This window comes from Dasypus novemcinctus, chromosome 10 (assembly GCF_030445035.2).
Source record: "Dasypus novemcinctus isolate mDasNov1 chromosome 10, mDasNov1.1.hap2, whole genome shotgun sequence".
In the NCBI taxonomy this organism is placed as follows: domain Eukaryota; kingdom Metazoa; phylum Chordata; class Mammalia; order Cingulata; family Dasypodidae; genus Dasypus; species Dasypus novemcinctus.
The window spans coordinates 43,719,004-43,740,275 of record NC_080682.1 but is presented as its reverse complement, the minus strand read 5'-3'; the positions used below and the strand labels follow the sequence as shown (position 1 = coordinate 43,740,275).

Sequence of the window (21,272 nt, the reverse complement as noted above, 5' to 3'; positions counted from 1 at the left end):
TGAATTTTCAGATACTATCAGAATTCCTTTGGGAACATTGACTCCATGCTTGATGTGCTGACTTTTCTCTGAGATGAACTGATGAATTGGAACCATGGTGCAAAAGAAGAAGTTCTGTCCTAGGTTACTTGACTATCTAGTGATCGTTGGCGCCAGGTAACCTAGAAGTGACTGATTTTTGTCTTGTCATCTGGGATGGCCACAAAATTTCCAGTTATTCTCATTCCCCATTCCCATGTTTTTTTATATATCTCATCTTCCCCTATTGTTTTACCCTGGCAGGAATGTTGATGCCAGTAGTGAAAACAACAGACACACAGCCAAGTGGATTGAGAGTAATGGCCTTGAGGAGTGTAGACAGAGCAAAACTGTGCTCTTAAACAGCACTTTTGTGATCTTGACCAAATTTGATACACTTTATATCCCAGTTTCCTTATTTTGTAAAAAATAAAAGTATATTGTGCTCCTTCTCTACCTATGTAGGCTCTTTTGGTGATACACCTTCACAGGTATTCATGGTTTTAAGGTGTTAGTGATCATTTTATTGTTGTAATTTTCCTTTCATTTCAGATAGGTGTCATGATGGTGCAGAACTCATTTAGCCTGCCACCTAAATATGGCAAGCAGCACTCATATTTTCCAAGGTCCTATATTGAGGTTACTTCTCCAAAATAGCCTATTGAGCTTCATTTGTTGACTGTGGTGAAAATTTGATAGATAGGTCTATCCTTCAGCCTCCTGCATTTGTCTTTATATTCTTCAGGCATCCGAGCAGTGACAGTGTGGCCCAGACTCCTGAACTGCTGCGGCGATACCCTTTAGAGGATCACACCGAATTCCCCCTGCCCCCAGATGTAGTGTTCTTCTGCCAGCCGGAGGGGTGTCTGAGTGTGCGGCAGCGACGCACAAGCCTGCGGGATGATACCTCTTTTGTCTTCACCCTCACTGACAAAGACACTGGAGTCACGCGCTATGGCATCTGCGTTAACTTCTACCGCTCCTTCCAAAAGCGAATGCCTAAGGAAAAGGGAGAAGGCGGGGCAGGGTCCCGTGGGAAGGAAGGAGCCCGGGTCACCTGTGCCTCAGACGAGGTGGGCACTGAGAGCTCAGAGAGTGGTTCATCCCTGCAGCCCCCCAGTGCCGACTCTACCCCTGACGTGAACCAGTCTCCTCGGGGCCGACGCCGGGCCAAGGGAGGAACGCGCTCCCGCAACAGCACTCTGACGTCCCTGTGCGTGCTCAGCCACTACCCCTTCTTCTCCACCTTCCGAGAGTGTCTGTATACCCTCAAACGTCTGGTGGACTGCTGCAGCGAGCGACTCCTGGGCAAGAAACTGGGCATTCCTCGCGGCGTACAAAGGTACAGTTTGCCACTGACCCTCAGAAGAGAGGGGAAACATTTAGAGGTTAGGGATAATTGTCTGTGAAGGGCATAGGAAATTTCTCCTAAAGCCTGAGGTCCTGCCAACCTATTTAAGCAAACTACATGTTGTGTTGGTCCTTACTAAGTAAACAGTACTGCTGAGTTGGACCCTCTACCACAGAATTTGATGTAGGCAGAACAATAAGTCCTACCATGTGTACATTTCTTTTTAAAATTTATTTAAATTTATTTTTATTTTTCAGAGTAGTTGTAAGTTAACAGAAATCATATTCTTCCCTCCCTCCCACCCCATAGAGTTTGCCTATTATTGTGTTTGCATCACTGTGGTACAATTATTACAACTGGTGGACTAATTCTGTAATTATTTTTTAACTAAAGTCCATACTTTACAACAAGGTTTTGTTCACTCTTTGTATTGTACAGTTCTATGGGGGTTTTTTTTCCAAAATTTTTTGTGAGAACAAATACAACCTAAAATTTCCCATTTTTAACCACTTTGAGTGTACAATTTAGTGGTGTTAATTATATGCCTAATGTTGTGCTGCCATCACCACTATCCATTAGCAGAACTTTTCTTTTTTTTTTTAATTTTTTAATTTTTAAATTTTATTTCTCTCCCCTTCCCCCCCCACCCCGGTTGTCTGTTCTCTGTGTCTATTTTTCCGTGTCTTCTTTGTCCGCTTCTATTGTTGTCAGCGGCACGGGAATCTGTTTCTTTTTGCTGCGTCATCTTGTGTCATTTCTCCGTGTGGGTGGCGCCATTCCTGGGCACGCTGTACTTTCTTTCACGCTGGGCGGCTCTCCTTACAGGGTGCACTCCCTGCACGTGAGGCTCCCCTACGCGGGGGACACCCCTGCATGGCAGGGCACTCCTTGTGCGCATCAGCACTGCTCATGGGCCAGTACCATACGGGTCAGGGAGGCCTGGGGTTTGAACCGTGGACCTCCCATGTGGTAGGCGGATGCCCTAACCACTGGGCCAAGTCCGCCACCTATTACCAGAACTTTCCTACCACTCCAAGCAGAAATTCTGTGCCAAATAAGTGTTAAGTCCCAATCCCCACCCCCATACCTGTCAACCTATATTCTAATTTCTGACTCTCTGAATTTGCACAGTCTAATTATTTCATGTATGTGATCATACAATATTTGTCCTTTTGTGTCTGGCTTATTTCTCTTGTCATGATGTCTTCTAGGGTCATCCATGTAACATATATCAGAACTTTGTTCCTTTTTACAGCTAAATATTATTCCGTTATGTGTGTATACCACATTTTGTCTATCCATTTATCTCTTTATAGACACTTGGGTTACTTCCACCTTTTGGCTATTATAAAAACGTTGGTGTACAAATACCTGTTGGAGTCACTGCTTACAGTTCTTTTGGGTGTATTACCTAGAAGTGGGGTTGCTGGGTCATATGGTAGTTCTGTTAAGCTTTTTGAGGACCAGCCAAACTGTTTTCTACAGTGCCATTTTACATTCCCTTCAGCAATGTACAAGGGTCCCTAGTTCTCTGTGTTCTAACCAGCATTTGTTTTCTGTTTTTTTGTTGTTTTTTTGTTGTTTTGGTAATAGCCATTCTAGAGGGTGTGAGGTGATATCTCATTGTGGTTTTGATTGCGTTTCTCTAATGGCTAATCATGTTGAACATCTTTTTATGTGCTTATAGACTATTTGTATATCTTCTTTGGAAAAATGTCTATTCAAGTCCTTTGTCCATTTTTTAATAGGGTTGTTTATTATTTTGTTGAGTCTAATATTTCTTTTTTTTTTTAAACATTTATTTTATTTATTTCTCTACCCTTTCCCCCCCAACCTCACTCCCCTCCCCATTGTCTGCTCTCTTGTGTCCATTTGCTTGTGTTCCTCTGTGTCTGCTTGCATTTTCGGCAGCACTGGGAATCTGTGTCTCTTTTCGTTACAACATCTTCTTGCGTCAGCTCTCCATGTGTGTGGCGCCACTCTGGGCGGGCTGCGCTTTTTTCATGCAGGATGGCTCTCTTTGTGGGGTGCACTCCTTGCATGTGGGGCTCCCCTATGCAGGGGACACCCCTGAGTGGCATGGTACTCCTTGCGCATGGCAGCACTGAGTGTGGGCCAGCTCACTACATGGGTCAGGAGGCCCTGGGTTCAAATCCTGAACCTCCTATATGGTAGGCAGACACTCTTATCAGTTGAGCCAATCTGCTTCCCTAGTATTTCTTTATAAACACTTGATGTTAAATCCTTACCAGATATATAGTTTCCAAATATTTTCTCACATTCTGTAGGTTGTCTTTTTACTTTATGATAATGTCCTCTGATGCACAAAAGTTTTTTAAATTTAATGAAATCCAATTTATCTATTTTTTCTTTCGGTGTAAAGTCTAAGAGTCTGTTGCCAAGTATAAGATCCTGAAGATGGCTCCTGTGTTTTTTTCAAGTATGGTTTCAGTTCTTATATTAGGTCTTTGATCCATTTTGAGTTAATTTTTGTATATGGTATGAGGTAGGGGTACACTTTCATTATTTTGCTTTTGGATATCCAGTTTTCCCAGTACCATTTGTTGAAGAAACTGTTCTTTCCCCATTGAGTGGACTTAACACTCTTGTAAAAAATCAATTGACCATCAATGTGAAGGTTTATTTATGAACTCTTAATTCATTTCCATTGGTTTGTATGTCTTTCCTTGTGCCAGTACCAAACTGTTTTGATTACTGTAGCTTGTAATAAGTTTTGAAATTGGAAAGTGTGAATCCCCTGGCTTTGTTCTTTTTCAAGATGATTTTGGGTATTTAAGACCCCTTACCCTTCCATATGAATTTGCTGATTGGCTTTTCCATTTTTGCAAAGAAGGCTATTGGAATTCTGAATGGTATAGCATTGAATCTGTAAATTGCTTTGGGTAGAATTGACATCTGTTTTAGTTTTCCAACTGCTAAAACAAATACCTTATAATATGGTGGCTTAGCAATAGGGATTTATTGGCTTATGGTTTTGAGGCTAGGTGAAGTCCAAAATCAAGGTATTGGCAAGGCAATCATTCTGCCTGAAGACTGTGGCATGCAGGGGCTGGCTGCTGGCAATACTCGTTCCTTGACTTTTCCTTCACATGGCAATGTATACCGTGGCATCTTCTCCTTTCTCTTCTGGGTTCCATTGACTTCCAGCTTCTGGTTACTCCCCATGCTTCCTTCTCCGTCTGACTTTCCCACTGCTTATAAAGGACTCCAGCAATCCGGTTTAAGCCCAACCTGATTAAGCTGGGCCACATCTTAACTGAAGTAACATCTTGAAGCTATCTTATTTTATTTATTTATTTTTAATTTATTTAATTAATTTGTTTTTCTCCCCTGCCCCTTTTTGTTTTGCTCTTGCTGTCTGCTCTCTGTGTCTGTTTGTTGTGTGCTTATCTTCTTTTTAGGAGGCACCAGAAACTGAACCAGGGACTTCCCATGGGGAAGGGAGGCACCCAATGGCTTGAGCCACCTGCTCCTGGTTGTTGTGTCTCTTATTGTTTTCCTTATTGTGTCTCTTCGTTGCATCATCTTGTTGTGTCATCTTGTTGCATCATCTTTTTGCATCAGCTAGCTGTCGCATCAGTTTGCTGTCTTATCTTCTTTAGGCGGTACTGGGAACTGAATCCGGGACCTCCCATGCAGGAGGCAGGCACCCAACTGCTTAAGCCACATCCACTTCCCAAGAGATCTTATTTACAGTGAGTCCACAGCCACCAGAATGCTACCAAGACCAAGAACATGTCCAAACTGGGATGCGCAGTTCAATCCATCACAACATTTTAACAATATCTAATTTTCCAATCCATGAACATGGGATATCCTTTCATTTATTAGATCTTTTTTAATTTCTTTCAGTAATGTTTTATAGTTTTCTGTGTACAAGTCCTTTACATCCTTAGTTAAATTTATTCCTAAATATTTTATCACATATACATTCTTTGCATACTTTTTCACTCCTTCATATATAACCTCTGGTAGTGTCTGAGCCAAAAGAGTGGGCTTTCCTGTTGATGCTCCTTTTCCAATTGTCATCATAATACTCCCTCTAATTATATTGGGTTGCTGTGGGGTATCAGCCTCTGATGCTTACGTGTCTTCTTCCTGCTGTTTGTTCTCCAGGGACACCATGTGGCGCATTTTTACTGGATCGTTGCTTGTGGAAGAGAAGTCAAGTGCCCTTCTGCATGACCTTCGAGAAATTGAGGCCTGGATCTATCGACTACTGCGCTCCCCAGTACCCATCTCTGGGCAGAAGCGAGTGGACATTGAGGTCCTACCCCAGGAGCTTCAGCCAGCTCTGACCTTTGCTCTCCCAGACCCCTCTCGATTCACCCTAGTGGATTTTCCATTACACCTTCCCTTGGAACTTCTGGGTGTAGACGCCTGTCTTCAGGTGCTAACCTGCATCCTGTTAGAGCACAAGGTGAGAGGGCCAGCTTTCTAGGGGAAGGGCTTTGAAGAATGGCAGAGGCTAGACCATGTGTTCTTTCAAGACAGAGTTTGCATCTCTGCATATTTTTTATTGCTTCGTCTCTAGGAGGTAACATGATGCCTGATATACAGCAGGTACTCAGTGGGTGTGGGTTGAATTATGGTACTGGTATTGTGTGGGAATATGTTCACAGGCTTGCTACTCAGTTGAATTATCCCTAACTTTATTGACCTAATTCTCTGAAAATATCAAAAGTTCTGTTTCAGTGAGTGATCCTGAGTTGGGGGTGTGTGTGTGCGTATGTGTACAAGAACTAGGACAGTAAAGGAGTGATTCCCAAGAGGATGACAGTGGTGCTTGGGTTGGGAGGTGGCAAGCCAGCTGGGGCATTGGGCACTGGTAATTGTGGAAGCCGAGCTCCTAGAGCTGGAGGGATGGTGGAACAGAAACTAAAGTACAGTGTTGGAAGGTGTTTTCTCCTACTTCTTATATTCTACTCTTGAGTGATCCTTATGGTATGGCTTGTGGCAGATGGTGCTACAGTCCCGAGACTACAATGCACTCTCCATGTCTGTGATGGCATTCGTGGCAATGATTTACCCCCTGGAGTATATGTTTCCTGTAATCCCACTGCTTCCCACCTGCATGGCATCAGCAGAGCAGGTGAGTCTTTTCTGGCTTTGTCACCTCTACTCTTCCCAACTCTGTCCAGCCCTATTGAAGGACATAATTTTCCATGTCCAAGTAGTACAACATACTTCAATCCAAATAAATCCTAATAGACCTACTCCAAGACACATACTAATCAAAATGTCAGAGACAAAGAGAAATCTGAGAGCAGCAAGAGAAAAGCAATGAATCACATACAAGAGATACCCAATAAGATTAAGTGCTGATTTCTCATCTCCCTGAGGGAGAGGGCTTAGTCAGTGCCCAAGGAAGTCATCAGTCAGTACTAGTGCTCAATCACTTATCAGCAAAATCTAACCTGACCAGTACTGTTTTGGTGGCAAAACCAATGCTTTATTGATGTTAATGATTATAGGCTGTGGGCCCCAACCTTGCTGCAGGTGTTACATAATGTAACCTTGAAGAGTTTTGGAAAAGGGATTGTAGACCTCAACTTCCATATATAGAAAAATCCTGACTCATTAAGTGGAATTGATCATGCTAAGTTTTATTCTTTGTTTCTTATCCTCTCTCTCTTTTCCACAGCTGCTGCTGGCTCCAACCCCATACATCATTGGGGTCCCTGCCAGCTTTTTCCTCTACAAACTGGACTTTAAAATGCCTGATGATGTGTGGCTAGTGGATCTGGACAGCAGTAGGGTGAGGTTCCTGGCTGAGACATTTGTAGGATCTGGAATAGGATTATGTTCTGTTTTTCTATACTGCTCTCAGGAGAGGCACCTAAGTTGTGGGTTATTTTCTATTATGAGACTCATTGAATCCATTTTTTTTCAATTCTGCTTTTACTTCATTGGCTAGTAAGTTGTCTAAAAAGGCTCTTGGTTAGGACTCAAAGAATTTTAAGATTCAGTTTTGCCAGAACTAAGTGCCCCTCCTGCATGCTCCAAGAGCAGTAGGGCAGGTGTGGCTGCCAGACCATTGCATATGGTGTAGGTCATCTCCTGATGGCTTTCCTGGGGCCTGGTTTCCATTAAGAAGCTGTCTTTTGATGGAGACTTGGGGAAAAAGAACAAACTTATATTGACATTCTGCAGTGTAATAGACTCAAGGATACCCTTACATATATTCATTGTAACTTTAGCAAATACAAATAAATGTAAAGAAGAAAGCAAAAACTGTAATCCTATTATCCTGAGATAATCACCAATAACACTTAGATATATTTCCGTTCAGATATGTATGTATATCAGATATATGAGTATATGTAGTGTGCATGAATTCATATGTACCCTGATAATATTGTATATACGACTTCCTCTTCTATTTACCGTTATGTAAGAGAAACTCCTGAGCAATTCTAAGAACATGCCTATTATCTTTCCTCTTGTGCAGGTGATTGCCCCAACCAATGCAGAAGTGCTACCTATCCTGCCAGAACCAGAATCATTAGAGCTGAAAAAACATTTAAAGCAGGCAAGTAAAGAATGAAGAAAATAAAGGGAAGCAATAGATGATACAGGATTGCGGTAGAAAGACAGTTATTCTAAGAGCCAGCTTCCTTTCAAACTTCAGGTGGTGCAGATTTTATGCCTTGAGTGGGCAGTAGGAAGCCTAAGGAGAGTTGTATCCCATTTCTGGGTGGCAGGGTGAATATTATCTCAAAAAGTGCCTTTTAGATTCCTTCTAATTCATTTAATACCCTCCTACCCTCTAATTATATTACAATGCAATATAAAACAACTCATCAATTCCCATTTCTTGCCATACCTGCCATTCTTTTTGGCCTTGGAGCGCTCTCAGTCTTGTAAGATGGTAGTAGTTTGGGCAATCTGACTTTTTTATATTTTCTTTTTGAATCTATCCCTAGGTCCCTATAGAATCCTTCCTTCAAAAGTTCCTTTTTTTGAGTTGTCCCTTAAGTCCACTTACATTGATGGATTTTTTTCTTCCTCTTCTGCATGCTGAGTACAGTACCTGAAGGTAAAACATGACAAGGCTCCACTTCCTTGTCCTGCTCTATGTGTTATGTAGGACCACCAGTAGATAGCACTGTATTTAATTTTAGGAATCCTTGCTCTGTTCTGAAAGATCTTCAGGAATCTCCCTGTGTGTTGTCTGAGGTATTTAGTAGTACCTCTTGGTCAGGCTTTTTTTTTTTTTTTGAAGATTTATTTATTTATTTTTATTTATATCTCTCCCCTCCCCACCTCGCCAGTTGTCTGCTCTCCGTGTCCATTTGCTGTGTGTTCTGTGTCCACGTGCATGGCTGTCAGCAGCACTGGGAATCTGTGTCTCCTTTTGTTGTGTCATCTTGCTGCGTCAGCACATAGGGTGCACTTTCACGGGGGGTGGCTGTCCTTACGGGGCACACTCCTTGTGCGTGGGGCTCCCCTACGCGGGGGACACTCCTCTGTGGCAGGGCACTCCTTGTGTGCATCCGCACTGCGCATGAACCAGCTCACCACACGGGTCAGGAGACCCTGGGTTTGAACCCTGGACCTCCCACGTGGTAGGCGGATGTTCCAGCAGTTAGCCAAGTCTGCTTCCCTTGGTCAGGGGTTCTTAACCTTTTTTGTTCCATGGACCCTTTTGCCAGTCAGATGAAAACCATGGACCCCTTACTAAGTCCACATTATACTGTGTGTTATTTAATAAATATATCATGCCTGCACCAACACATCCCACAAGAATAATGTTGTTGTTTTTTTAATTTCTATTCAAGCTCATGGACCCCTTGATAAAACCCCTGCTCTAGGTGATACCTATTTGGATTTAAATGGGTCCTTTTGTATCACTTGTTTCATTGCTGCGGATATAATATGATATCTTTTACCACAGAATCTGGTGAGAATTACAAATTCAGAAATCTCTCTGTCTTTCCTTGCTGGTGTTTCATGCTTGATGATTGCCTTAGTATGAAAGGGCTGATATATGGGATTATACTTCACATGTTTATAGGAGCTAAGATCCCTGGGCTCATTGACCCTGTATTCTGATCCTTGCTACTTAAAGTGTGGTGAATAGACCAGCAGCATTGGCATCACCTGGGCTTGTTAAAAATGCAGAATTAGTACACTTTGGATGGATTGTAATTTTTATGAATAGGTATCAATAAAATTGATTTTAAAAAATGTACAATCACCCCAGATTTATTGAATTAGAATCTGAATTTTAACATCCTTAAGTCATTCCTATGCTCATTAAGTTTGGGCTCTGCTAGTCTAGACCAGTAACTTTCAGACTGCACTTTGAAGCCTCTTAGGGGCTGGTTTAGGTTGGGAGCACTATGCCCTGAGGCTCTGGTTCCTATGTCCTTCAGCCTATGTCCTTGTGCCCTTCGGAGAAGCTCTGCTTTTACATGTTTCAGCTGTTTATATCACCACATGAGATTTCAATTGAATAACAAGATTTCATGATTAAGGTTTGAAAACCATTGCCCTAGACTTCAGATCTGGTCAGGTTGCTTTGAGCTACGTTGGCTTGAGCTGAAAATTTACACAATTAGATTATTTTTCAGAAACTAAAAACTTGGATTCTTATTTCAAAGATTAAGGCTTGAAGGGTTGGCCTTGATCTGCATATTAGCACAGTTCTTTGTTGCAGAAATTTTTCAGCGGAGAGTGTGATATGGAAACTTTAAGAAGCCTCTTTCCTAGGAGATGCTATTGGCTTGTCTCCCAGAAATCTGCCTTGTATGAGGATTTCTTCTTATTCCATAGGCCCTAGCCAGCATGAGTCTCAACACCCAGCCCATCCTCAATCTAGAGAAATTTCATGAGGGCCAGGATATCCCACTTCTCTTGGGAAGGCCTTCTAATGACCTGCAGTCCACTCCTTCCACTGAATTCAATCCACTCATCTATGGCAATGATGTAGATTCTGTGGATGTTGCTACCAGGTAAGACCAAGCAGACTCTGCAATCACACATTCTTAAGTTGGTCTCTTTCTCTCTCAGTGATCTTGGAGCAGACTACTTCCCTAAGCCAGAATTTCTTTATTTATAAAGTGGGTATGATATTTGACTTGTATTTGCCATCTCTCTTAAAGCAAAGAGGAAAGAGTTCATTACACTCTTAGGCCTTTTAAACCTTGGGTGGAGAGATGGAGAATTCTTGAAGGTATCTCTTGCTTTGATTTTGGAATCCTGTTAACCGATGGCTTTGGGGGGTGATTTTGGATCTTGGGCCTTCTTACCCAGCAGTGTTTGGGACTCAGATGATCTCACCACCCCCTTCTTCCCCAGAGTGGCCATGGTACGTTTCTTCAACTCCCCCAACGTGCTACAGGGCTTTCAGATGCACACACGTACCCTGCGTCTCTTCCCTCGACCTGTGGTAGCTTTTCAAGCTGGCTCCTTTCTAGCCTCACGTCCCCGGCAGACTGCTTTTGCTGAGAAATTGGCCAGGACTCAGGCTGTGGAGTACTTTGGAGAATGGATCCTTAATCCCACCAACTATGCCTTCCAGCGAATTCACAACAGTGAGTCCCCCTGCCCTCTGCTTGGCCCACCTTCTGCCTTTGTCCTGATTGCTCTTCCTTTTGCCTTTTCCCTTTCTCATCTTTGAGCTGCCCCTTCTGTTCCTGTTTGCTTTAGACTTTTCCTGCTTGCCTTTTTTCCCCGTGCTGCTAATGCTGTTCTTCCCACCCCACCCTCCTTGGGTAGATATGTTCGATCCAGCCCTGATTGGTGACAAGCCAAAGTGGTATGCTCATCAGCTGCAGCCCATCCATTACCGAGTCTATGATAGCAATTCTCAGATGGCTGACGCGCTGAGTATGCCACCAGAACGTGCCTCTGACTCTGACCCAACTGATGACAGGTGAGCAGTCTCTTATGACAGCAGAACACTTCTTTAAGGCCAGGAAGCTCTCACCAGCGCTTCTTTAGCACAATGGGGCAAAATCTCGGAAGGTTTTGATCAGTCTTTGAAGCCTTGGGTTATATTTTGGCTGATAGTTTTTTCTTGGCTTCCTTATTTTATTTTGTTCCTTGGTCTTGAGATAGGGGTGCTCACCTTTTTCTTTCCCTTAAAGCAGTCTGATGATTCTTTTCTTTGCCCCTTCTTTCTGTTTTTTCTGTTCTTCATTCTGCAGTGGTAGTGATAGTATGGATTACGATGACTCAAGTTCTTCCTACTCATCCCTTGGTGACTTTGTCAGCGAGATGATGAAATGCGATATCAATGGTGATACTCCTAGTAAGTGTCCTGGAGGGGGTTGTGGAATTGGCCAGCTCAGGGGTTCTGGGGTGGTATATATACCTGCCATCCTTGGGCTTTGACAGATATGGATCCTCTGACACATGCGGCACTGGGGGATGCCAGTGAGGTAGAGATTGATGAGCTGCAGAACCAGAAGGAAGCAGAAGAGCCTGGTCCAGATGGCGAGAACACCCAGGAAAACCCCCCACTGCGCTCTAGCTCCAGCACCACCGCCAGCAGTAGCCCCAGCACTGTCATCCACGGAGCCAACTCTGTACGTGAGACTTTGGAGGGGTGGACAAGTGAGAGCTGCTTGGGATGTGGGCCTCATCTCCATTAGGAAAGCCACGTTGTAACCATTAATTTGCCTTTTTTCTCACAGCCTTCCTATCTTTTCCCTTAGATCCTATAGCTTAGAGCCTATCGGAAACAGTTTTGATTCCAGTAGGAGGTTACTGGGCTTTGTTCAGGGTGTAGCTAAGATCCCCCTTATAGAGTTTATGATGACAGAGAACAGGGGTGTCACAGAGATTTTTTTTCCCATGCATTCCTTGGGCTGAGAATCTGACAGGCTGGGCCTGGCCCAGCCAAACTGAGAACATAGGAAGGCATCGCTGGACACCAGGTGACTACTTTTTATTTAATATGGCCCTTAGGAACCTGCTGACTCGGCAGAGATGGATGATAAGACAGCAGTAGGTGTCTCCAAGCCCCTCCCTACCGTGCCTCCCAGCATTGGCAAGTCGAACGTGGACAAGCATCAGACAGAAATTGGAGAGGGGTCAGTGCGCCGGCCAACCTATGACAATCCATACTTCGAGCCCCAATATGGCTTTCCCCCTGAGGAAGATGATGAGGAGCAGGGGGAAAGTTACACTCCCCGATTCAGCCAACATGTCAATGGCAATCGGTGAGAGCCTGGGGATCCCTTCTAGGTGGTAGACTGAAGGACCTCACTAAAGTGGACCCTGGGTGAGGGTTAATCAGAGAGCCTGAGAAGTCTGAATGCTCTCGTGGTCCTGCCATCCCCAGAGGGTGGTACTCTGATCTAGGGAAGGGAGAGGTGACTGCAGTGTAGCTTAAGGCCCACACTCCCAGGATTAGGTACCCCAGCCTGGGGCTCATAGGTGCCACTGTGCATTCCAAGGGCTCAAAAGCTGCTGCGGCCCAACAGCTTGAAACTGGCAAGTGACTCAGATGCAGAGTCAGACTCAAGAGCAAGTTCTCCCACCTCCACCGTCTCCAACAACAGCACCGAGGGCTTCGGGGGCATCATGTCTTTCGCCAGTAAGTGCCTTAAGCTCACTCATTCTTCTGGTCCATTTTCTCAGCAGTAGGGCCTGGCTTCAGCAAATGGTGCTTAGGACTTTAGAATTAGGGCTGAGTTGGCATTACCAAGCCCTGATTCAGATCATTTGGATGATACAAATAAGGTACTTACAGGTGAGGTCAATAAAGGACAAGGACAGCTCGTCATTACCTTTACAGCTGGAGGCTTCAGTCTGTTTCTGGTAAGGCAGCTGAATGGTCAACTGAAAAATATGCATTGTATTCAAAATCATACGTTTGTACATAAATTTTGTGGAAATATTTTGGTCACATTTGGTTTGGGTGTTTATCGAAAATCTTTTCTACATGATGAGGGGCTTTTTCATAACATGCTTTGAAATCTATATGAGATTGACTTTTTTACATAAGAGAATATTTCCAGTTTTGAGGGATGGTATTGGTACAGATGTCAACAGACTAGGGATTACAGAGAGCCAACCCAGGGGATAATTGGGATTGCTAGTGTTTTCAGAAGCCAGAGACCACACCAACTTCAGCTCTGAGGCACAGTGACTCCTGGCTTTCAGGCTATATAAGCAGGGCATGAGGGACTCGGCCATTATTATGGGTGGTAATTAGAATTGTTACTGGGTTGTGAGCAATCCTGGCAGTGGCTCCTTAAGTTAGACTTGATCCTTTCCATGAAAGAGGCACTGAGATTACGTTTGCAGAGGAGGGAGGTGAAGATGATAAAGTCATTGAAGTGCAATGCCCTGATCGTTTTATCCCCCTAACTCATGGCTCTCACGCCTTCCCATTGATAGGCAGCCTATATCGGAACCATAGTACAAGCTTCAGTCTTTCCAACCTCACGCTGCCCACCAAAGGTGCCCGAGAGAAGACCACGCCCTTCCCTAGTCTGAAAGGTAACTGCAGCTCCCCTTTTGCCAAACCAGGATTCTCTGGGAGTTATTTTAGCCAATGGTGCTTGTCAGGAGCCCCGTGTATGATGACTCATCTGACCTGGCTGTTTCCCTTTATGGCTTCTCATGGCTTTCACTGCACATCATGGTTTCTGATGTTTGTCAGATGGGAACTACCTTTGTAGCTAAAAAAGGCCCTGTTATGTCATCTAGGACACTGACATCTGTGGGATGAGTGCTGCTTCTGGGGGAACTTTTGTCAGAGGTACGTGATTAACAGGGATCACCAGGTACCACTAGTCATCTGCCTGGTCCCTACTGCCTGAACTTCAGAATGAACCCCATCCTGAGGAGCTGGCCTACCAGGGGATGGTGGTGGAGAGTCTGGCAGTGTCCTCAGAGTCACGAAACCTCTTACTTTGGCCACATGCCAACCTAGGGCCTATGGCCAGCCAGGGAGTGTTGGTTGACTTCTAAGACAGTTAAGATTTTACATGAATTTCCTTTGCAATCACTCGCAGTTTGAGGGACTCTTCTGAATTTAATCTGACTTTTGTTTACTTTTTCTGGATCTTATGCTGATATTTCATTATGGTAGGAAGTACAGTGAGAAGCAACACCACGTTTTCTTTAAGTAACCCCTCATCCCCAGTGAATAAAAATGCCAGGAGTTGAAGGAATGTTCCTTCTTGGGGATGGAAAAATAAAATCAATGAGCAAAAGGACTTCCTCATTAGTGATGTAGGAACTTAAGTAGCCCTGCTCCAGTGAGCCCACACAGGACTGGTGGGTTAGGGAAGGAAAGGTGTTAGTGCCCCTGGCTTTCCCTTTGATGCATTTGAAGAGGAGAGCAATTGATAACTCTTTCATTGCATGCCAAAGCTTCACCTCATTTGATGCGCTTATACCTCCCATCCACCTCCCATCTCGTACCCCCACAACCCCACCCCACTCCACGATGGGGCCTGCCAGATAGGGCCCTTCCCTGTGCATACCTGCAAGCCCTCTGGACCCCCATGCTGGATGTTTAATGAAAACCTAGTGGTCCCTCCTTCATGCATGTGCCTGTGTAGTACGCAAAGGCTCCTCGTGTCATTTGCCCTGTCCGTACAGGTTTTGTGAGGCCATGGTCTTAAGGGGTGGCCTTTCCTAGAGCCTTGTTTGATTCCTGATCACCTGGATCAGGCTTCCAGCTCCGAGGTGCCCAAGAACCCAGGTTATACGCACTCTTCAAGCTTTGTGATTACGCTCAGATGATCTAACTTACAACTCCATTGAGGGGTACAGGGATTGGGGTATTGTGGTGCACCTACTAATTGTGTATTTTGTGTCCCAGTATTTGGGCTAAATACTCTAATGGAGATTGTTACTGACGCCGGCCCCGGGAGTGGCGAAGGTGGGTCTCGCCTGTGAGCTGTGCATGACCTCTCTTTTCCTAGCATCTTCCGTGCCTGCCTGAGGGCCATCCTCCTCATGGAGCAAGCGGCATCATATGAGTGACCTGCCTTGCCCCGTCCCCCGTGACACCCATGCTTGCCCATGGGGCCTGCTGCTGGTGCATGTGGAGTGGCCTGAGTCTCCATCCCCACCTCCTCCACATTGCCATGGCTGGTTTTTACCTGTGTGTGATGCCCTGGTGCCACCTTCACCCAGCCCGGCAGGGGAGTGGGTGTGGAACGTGGCCGCCCAGGGCTGTGCTCACGCCAGCGTCCAAGCTACGATAGTGATATCTCTCTTTCCTGTCTTCCCGGCTTATAGGGAACAGGAGGGCCTTAGTGGATCAGAAGTCATCTGTCATTAAGCACAGCCCGACAGTGAAAAGAGAGCCTCCATCACCCCAGGGCCGATCCAGCAATTCTAGGTAATAAAAATGGCAGAACACATTTCAAAGTTCTTGGGTAGAGGTAGTGGTTCCTAGACAAAACTTTAGGGATACTCGAGAGTGGGAGAAAAGCTCTCAGTAGGGTAGAGATGAAATGAATTTCCTGCCAGCACTTCCCATTCTGATTCAATCCCAGGCAAGCATAATAGCTTACAGTGTTGACAGTGAAACAGCTGTGGTGGGTACTCAGGCACCCCAGGTTATCTGGAGAGGTGGGGTATGTGCTAGAATTGGCCATTTAGAGACTTGACTTTGTGTTTTGGCCCTGGAGGCAATATCTAGTGTGGTGACAGGGGGAATGCTCTGCAAAGGAGCTGATGACCACAGAGGTGGTATGTGACCCTCCTAGTGAGAACCAGCAGTTCCTGAAGGAGGTGGTGCACAGTGTGCTGGATGGCCAGGGTGTTGGCTGGCTCAACATGAAGAAGGTACGGCGGCTGCTGGAGAGTGAGCAGCTGCGGGTCTTTGTCCTGAGCAAGCTGAACCGCACAGTACAGTCAGAGGAGGATTCCCGGCAGGACATCATCCCAGATGTGGTCAGTGTGTGGAGTTGGGAGTTGGAATCAACTGGCAGGTGGGACATGGGCACCAAAGGCAATTTTGCCGACTCTAGCCCCTGGGTTATTGTTGCAGGAGATCAGCCGAAAGGTGTACAAGGGGATGTTAGACCTGCTCAAGTGTACAGTCCTCAGTCTGGAGCAGTCCTATGCCCATGCAGGTCTGGGCGGCATGGCCAGCATCTTTGGGCTTCTGGAGATCGCTCAGACCCACTACTACAGTAAAGGTAGGGATTGTGCCAGGTGGGCCTCGTGTCTCCCAAAGGGAGCTTACTTATCCCTATGACTGATTTCCCAACAAGCTGCTTCCCATCAGGCTTTGGGATTTTATTTTCTAGTGCGTGTTTATATATAGCAGATATTTCTCCATCATACAAATAAGAGGCCGGCTTTCCTTGCACTTCTTCCATTCCACACCCTCCTGTATCCTTGCTTCTCCATACCTTGCTTCCCACCTACTAACCTCATTTGACTACTTTTTATATTGATCTTTTCCCAGAACCAGACAAGCGGAAAAGAAGTCCAACAGAGAGTGTCAGTACACCAGTTGGCAAGGATCCTGGCCTGACTGCCAGGGGAGACCCAAAGACTATGGCACAGCTGAGAGTTCCCCAGCTGGGACCTTGGGCACCAAGTACTGCAGGAAAGGGTCCTAAGGAACTAGACACCAGGAGCTTAAAGGAAGAGAATTTTGTAGCATCTATTGGTATGTATAACTGTGTTTGGAGGGGTGGAGGGGTCCTGGCTTCTTAAATCTCACTCCCCTCCCCGTCTCAGTTCATCCAGAATCCTGCTTTTCTCGTCCCCATGCTTTGCTTTCCAGAGAGGGAGATAGGTCTGTGTCCATTTCAAATGGCATTTCTTTATACCTCTCTAGCTTATGTTTGGCTTATAGCCACCCCCACCTACATCTTAGATGAAGAATAGAAGTTTGGTATAGGAGACTCAGTAAGGCTTTGGGCAGGGAATCTCAGCCATATTCCTGGATCCCTCTTTTTGTTTACCTCTGGAGTTCTTCATCCACATTGTAAAGCTGCCGTGTGAGCACCTGGAAGGAATGAGGAAGTTTATAAATGCAGCTTTGAGCTATAAAATTATGGTCATCAGGGTCTCTGAAGCCAGTTTTCCCCCATCCAACCATTCCACTGCTCTTTAATTCGTTCCTATGGAACTTTTCCAGCAGCCCCATTTCCCTGGGGTCTGGATCTAAGAGGTATATGTTTCTGGGTCAGCTCTTCTTGAAACCCTTCCTCACTAGACTCCATGAAGAGTTTGCTTGTGTTTCTCTATGGCACCCTCTGGGTGCCACCTCTGCTTAGCTCACTCCCTACTTGTAGAATTTGAGTCTTCTAGGTTATGTCTTTCTTTTTCTGGTTCTAGGTCCCTGAATATGCTCCAGCTTTGTCCCCTTTTCCACAACAATTGACAGTTAGTTGCCTTATGCTCCCATAAATAGCAATGAAGAACCAGTTTCCTTTTTAGGGGGGCTACACTTCTCTAGCCCAGTGTAATATTATCCTAGAGGCAATCAACCCTGGCTTTTTCCTGCCTGATGGGATGTTCTAGTAAGTCTGGAGGTCTAGGGTTTTAGTCCTATTTCTGCCTCCAGCTAAGAATCTGACTCTGGACAAATCACTTCCCCTTTCAGGGTCTCTATCTCCACATCTATGAAATGAGAAGATCAGGCTAAGTAACCTCTAAAGTTCCTTCCAGGAAAAGAATTGCTGTGATGAGCATTCTCTCTTCTTTTCCCCTATTAAGATGCTATTCCTGATTAGTTTATGTTCCTTCTCACCTCTATACCAGAAGAGGAACTTAGTTTCCCTTTACTTTCGCAGGTCAGTTGAAATGGCCAGCTCTTTGGCCAGGTAAAAGCATTTTTCCAGATGATTGGCTATGGCTAAGAATGGGTCTGTTTGTAGAACAGACACTGTGTTTGAGGGCAAGGTGTCCGTTCCCCCCCGCCCCTGCCCTGGTAGTAACAAGAAGGGATGTACCCGCCTGTGTGAGCTGACCTCTGTCCAATCCAGTGACTCAAACAGGTTTATGCTCGTGCTTCTGGAAATTGTTTGGCTGCTTGAAGTGATAACCTAATTGAATCTTTAAATATTACTGTTCCCCAGAAAAGAAAGTTCAGTTGGCCAAGGAAGTAGAATGTAGTGGAAAGTTTAAACTGATCCTAAGTTACACAATCTTGAGCAAGTACTCCAGCTTCTTTAGGATCAGTTTCTGCAGGCTAAAATGTAGGAGCTTGGTTAAGGGCCCTTACAGTTGTAACATCCTGCAGGATTTTCTGCCACAATGGAATTCGGATTAGATATTTGGAGTCTTTAGTTCATGAGTTTGGAGGAAGGAATTGGATCTCTTTATTTCCCTCCCCCAAAACAAAGATATCTTTTTTATCTCTTGATTTGTAGTCCTGTGCTTAAGACTGAATCAACCCGGGAGGGGGGAGGGTTTCCATTTCGTCTGTCTGACCAGCCTCTGACTCTCTCTGTCTTTCTCTCCTGCTTGCATTGCATCTGGGGTAGAATTGTGGAACAAGCACCAGGAAGTGAAAAAGCAAAAAACTTTGGAAAAACAGAGTAAGGAACAAATGCCCCTTCCTGTTCCCAAGTCTCCCATACCTGCCAACTCCCCAGGCCCAGTTGGGGCAGGCTCCCTTTGTCAGCCCCCACCTAAAATTTGCTCTTGGGGGGTATTTGGAATGAAAGCAGGTAGGTGATATATGACTCATAGGTGGCTTGTAGGCTGCTTTTTTCCACTCCCATTCCCCTCATAGCAATCAGGCTGTGATCAGGGTATTTACTGAGTAAAATCCCTTAGAACTTGGTTCTCTGTTGCTTCAGAGTTGGTGGGGAGAACGTTTGCCTATTTTGGTGCCCCTCATTGACTGAGAGCTCCCTCACCCTTTGTAAGGCCTGTGGGCACAGTTGGCAGAGATGGTTGCTATCCCTCAATGTTGAGTCTGTAGCTGCCCAACTCTCTGGTGGCTTGCCTAGGCACGCTTTCTTGCTTTCTGTCATTCTGTCCTTCCACCATACCATTGTGGGTGGGTGGGGAAAAAATGGGGTGTTTTTTGTCTCAAATGTAGAAGTTATTGGGTGGGGTAGGTAGTGTCCAGTGTTTATCTCACTGGGTCCAACCTTTTCTAGCCCTTGAGAGACATTTGTTTGGGAGCAACTGAGTGGCCTGGGGACACTTAATTCGTTACAGGCAGTAGTGAAGTGCTGGTTCTGAGTGCAGTGGAATATGGTTTAGACATTTGTCTCTGGAACTTTTCTGTTTTGGGGTGATTTGCCCAGAATTTTCTCAGGTTGAGAAGATGGCTGAGGAACCCCTTGAGACCAGATGTAATTTGTCTTAGGTGGTTCTTAAGGCATATAGGGACTTCCTCTTCTAGTGGGTCCCTGGGTTGGGGGGCATTCCCTAGAAAGGTACCTGGGACTTGCTGAACAGGTCTGGGAGCGGGCTGTGTTGCTGTCCCACTCCCTTCACCAGCTTGTCCCTTTCCTTTGTGTACTGAGTCACCAGAAGTCTTCCCCTACTCAGGGCCTGAAGTGATCAAGCCTGTCTTTGACCTTGGTGAGACAGAGGAGAAAAAGTCTCAGATCAGCGCAGACAGCGGTGTAAGCCTGACATCTGGTTCCCAGGTTTGTAATATCCTTGTTGAGAATTTTGAGGATCAAAGTTGCTATCTCAGGTACTTCTTTAAGTTTAAAACAACAATGACAACAACAAAGAAAAACCAACAAACTCAAAACAACATAAATGTCCAATTATAGGGAAATGATTAAATAAGTACAATATATCCATGTAATACAATCTTAATAGCCACTAAAGGTTATGTTTTCAAAATTTTAGTGATGTGGGAAAATGTTTACAAATCTATATACAGGATGATTTTAATCTTATTTTTGAAATGTATATAGAAAAGACAGAAAGGAAATACACTAAAAATGGAACAGTGCTCAATGTGGGTGGTGGATTTGTGGCTTATTTTAATTTCCTTATTCTTTCATGGGTTTTCTCTGGTGACTATGTATTTCTTTCATGTTTAATTAAAAATTTTTCTCATGACCTCTTCTGGGCATGATACTAGAAGGGTGAGGGGTAGTACCATATTTCTTCGGGAAACTGAAAGCAGGTTGGACACCTCCTCTGATATGCCTGTGTCCCTGTGTCTTACTTCAGAGGACTGATGCAGACTCTGTCACTGGTGTGAGTCCAGCTGTTATGATCCGAAGCTCCAGTCAGGATTCTGAAGTTAGCACCGTGGTAGGGGAACACCACACTGGCATCTTGAGGGTGGGGTGGGGTGTGGCTTTCCTCTTTGGAAAAAGGGAATTTATCTTCTCCTTTGGAAGCTGTTCTTAGTCTAAGGTCAGCATGGTTCTCATGGTGGAGATGTTTACCTGTCATAGGTCTGTGTCCTGAGCGTTCACCCAGGGCTTCTCCTCATCTTATAAAGAAGGTACTTCGAGAGGCTCTCTGACACACCAGAGACTTTTTATGGCAGCAGAGCCCTCTCACAGCCTGGCATTTCTGGGGCCCCTCCTTGGGGAATATCCCTTACTACCTTTCTTCCTTTCCAGGTGAGTAATAGTTCTGGAGAGACCCTTGGAGCAGACAGTGACCTGAGCAGCAACGCCGGTGATGGACCAGGTGGCGAGGGGGGGGCCCACTTGGCAAGCTCCCGGGGCACTCTGTCTGATAGTGAAATTGAGACCAACGCTGCCACGAGTGCCATCTTTGTAAGCTTTGTTCACTGACCAAGGAAGACCTTCTTTAATTGCCTTGGGGGTGGAATAGGGGGTGTGAGGAGAGGTTTTGTTAGAAAAGAATGAAAAGAGGCAATAAGAAAGAAAATATGAAAAAGGGAATGGATAATCTTCATGTATCTGGCTTTAAAGAAAATATTTCTTAAGGCTTTTTTTCAGTCGTTTGATGATCTGGGGCTTTTAGAGTATTCCTCTAAAATGTGATGTTA

At 45.0% G+C, this 21,272-nt stretch overlaps 1 protein-coding gene across 50 annotated transcripts in view; it reads left to right on the top strand.

Moving 5' to 3' along the window:
• MADD (MAP kinase activating death domain) overlaps window positions 1-21,272 on the top strand; it is a 49,090-nt gene that overhangs the window by 3,784 nt on the left and 24,034 nt on the right. For 6 of the 50 annotated variants that reach the window (XM_012524915.3, XM_071218046.1, XM_071218043.1 and 3 more), the window contains exons 2-22: window positions 12-156; window positions 764-1,360; window positions 5,507-5,810; window positions 6,351-6,482; window positions 7,035-7,148; window positions 7,842-7,922; window positions 10,169-10,347; window positions 10,694-10,929; window positions 11,114-11,270; window positions 11,545-11,648; window positions 11,735-11,925; window positions 12,308-12,561; window positions 12,799-12,938; window positions 13,745-13,846; window positions 15,602-15,704; window positions 16,075-16,261; window positions 16,359-16,509; window positions 16,782-16,988; window positions 19,835-19,935; window positions 20,477-20,560; window positions 20,878-21,036. In XM_012524915.3, the coding sequence (XP_012380369.1) occupies window positions 95-156; window positions 764-1,360; window positions 5,507-5,810; window positions 6,351-6,482; window positions 7,035-7,148; window positions 7,842-7,922; window positions 10,169-10,347; window positions 10,694-10,929; window positions 11,114-11,270; window positions 11,545-11,648; window positions 11,735-11,925; window positions 12,308-12,561; window positions 12,799-12,938; window positions 13,745-13,846; window positions 15,602-15,704; window positions 16,075-16,261; window positions 16,359-16,509; window positions 16,782-16,988; window positions 19,835-19,935; window positions 20,477-20,560; window positions 20,878-21,036 (3,645 nt within the window). In that variant the 5' untranslated portion in view covers window positions 12-94. Of the gene's footprint in view, window positions 1-11; window positions 157-763; window positions 1,361-5,506; window positions 5,811-6,350; window positions 6,483-7,034; window positions 7,149-7,841; window positions 7,923-10,168; window positions 10,348-10,693; window positions 10,930-11,113; window positions 11,271-11,544; window positions 11,649-11,734; window positions 11,926-12,307; window positions 12,562-12,798; window positions 12,939-13,744; window positions 13,847-15,179; window positions 15,240-15,601; window positions 15,705-16,074; window positions 16,262-16,358; window positions 16,510-16,781; window positions 16,989-18,813; window positions 18,868-19,834; window positions 19,936-20,476; window positions 20,561-20,877; window positions 21,037-21,272 lie in introns of all 50 variants that reach the window. The other 44 variants (XM_071218048.1, XM_058306235.2, XM_071218045.1 and 41 more) reach the window with 17 other exon arrangements.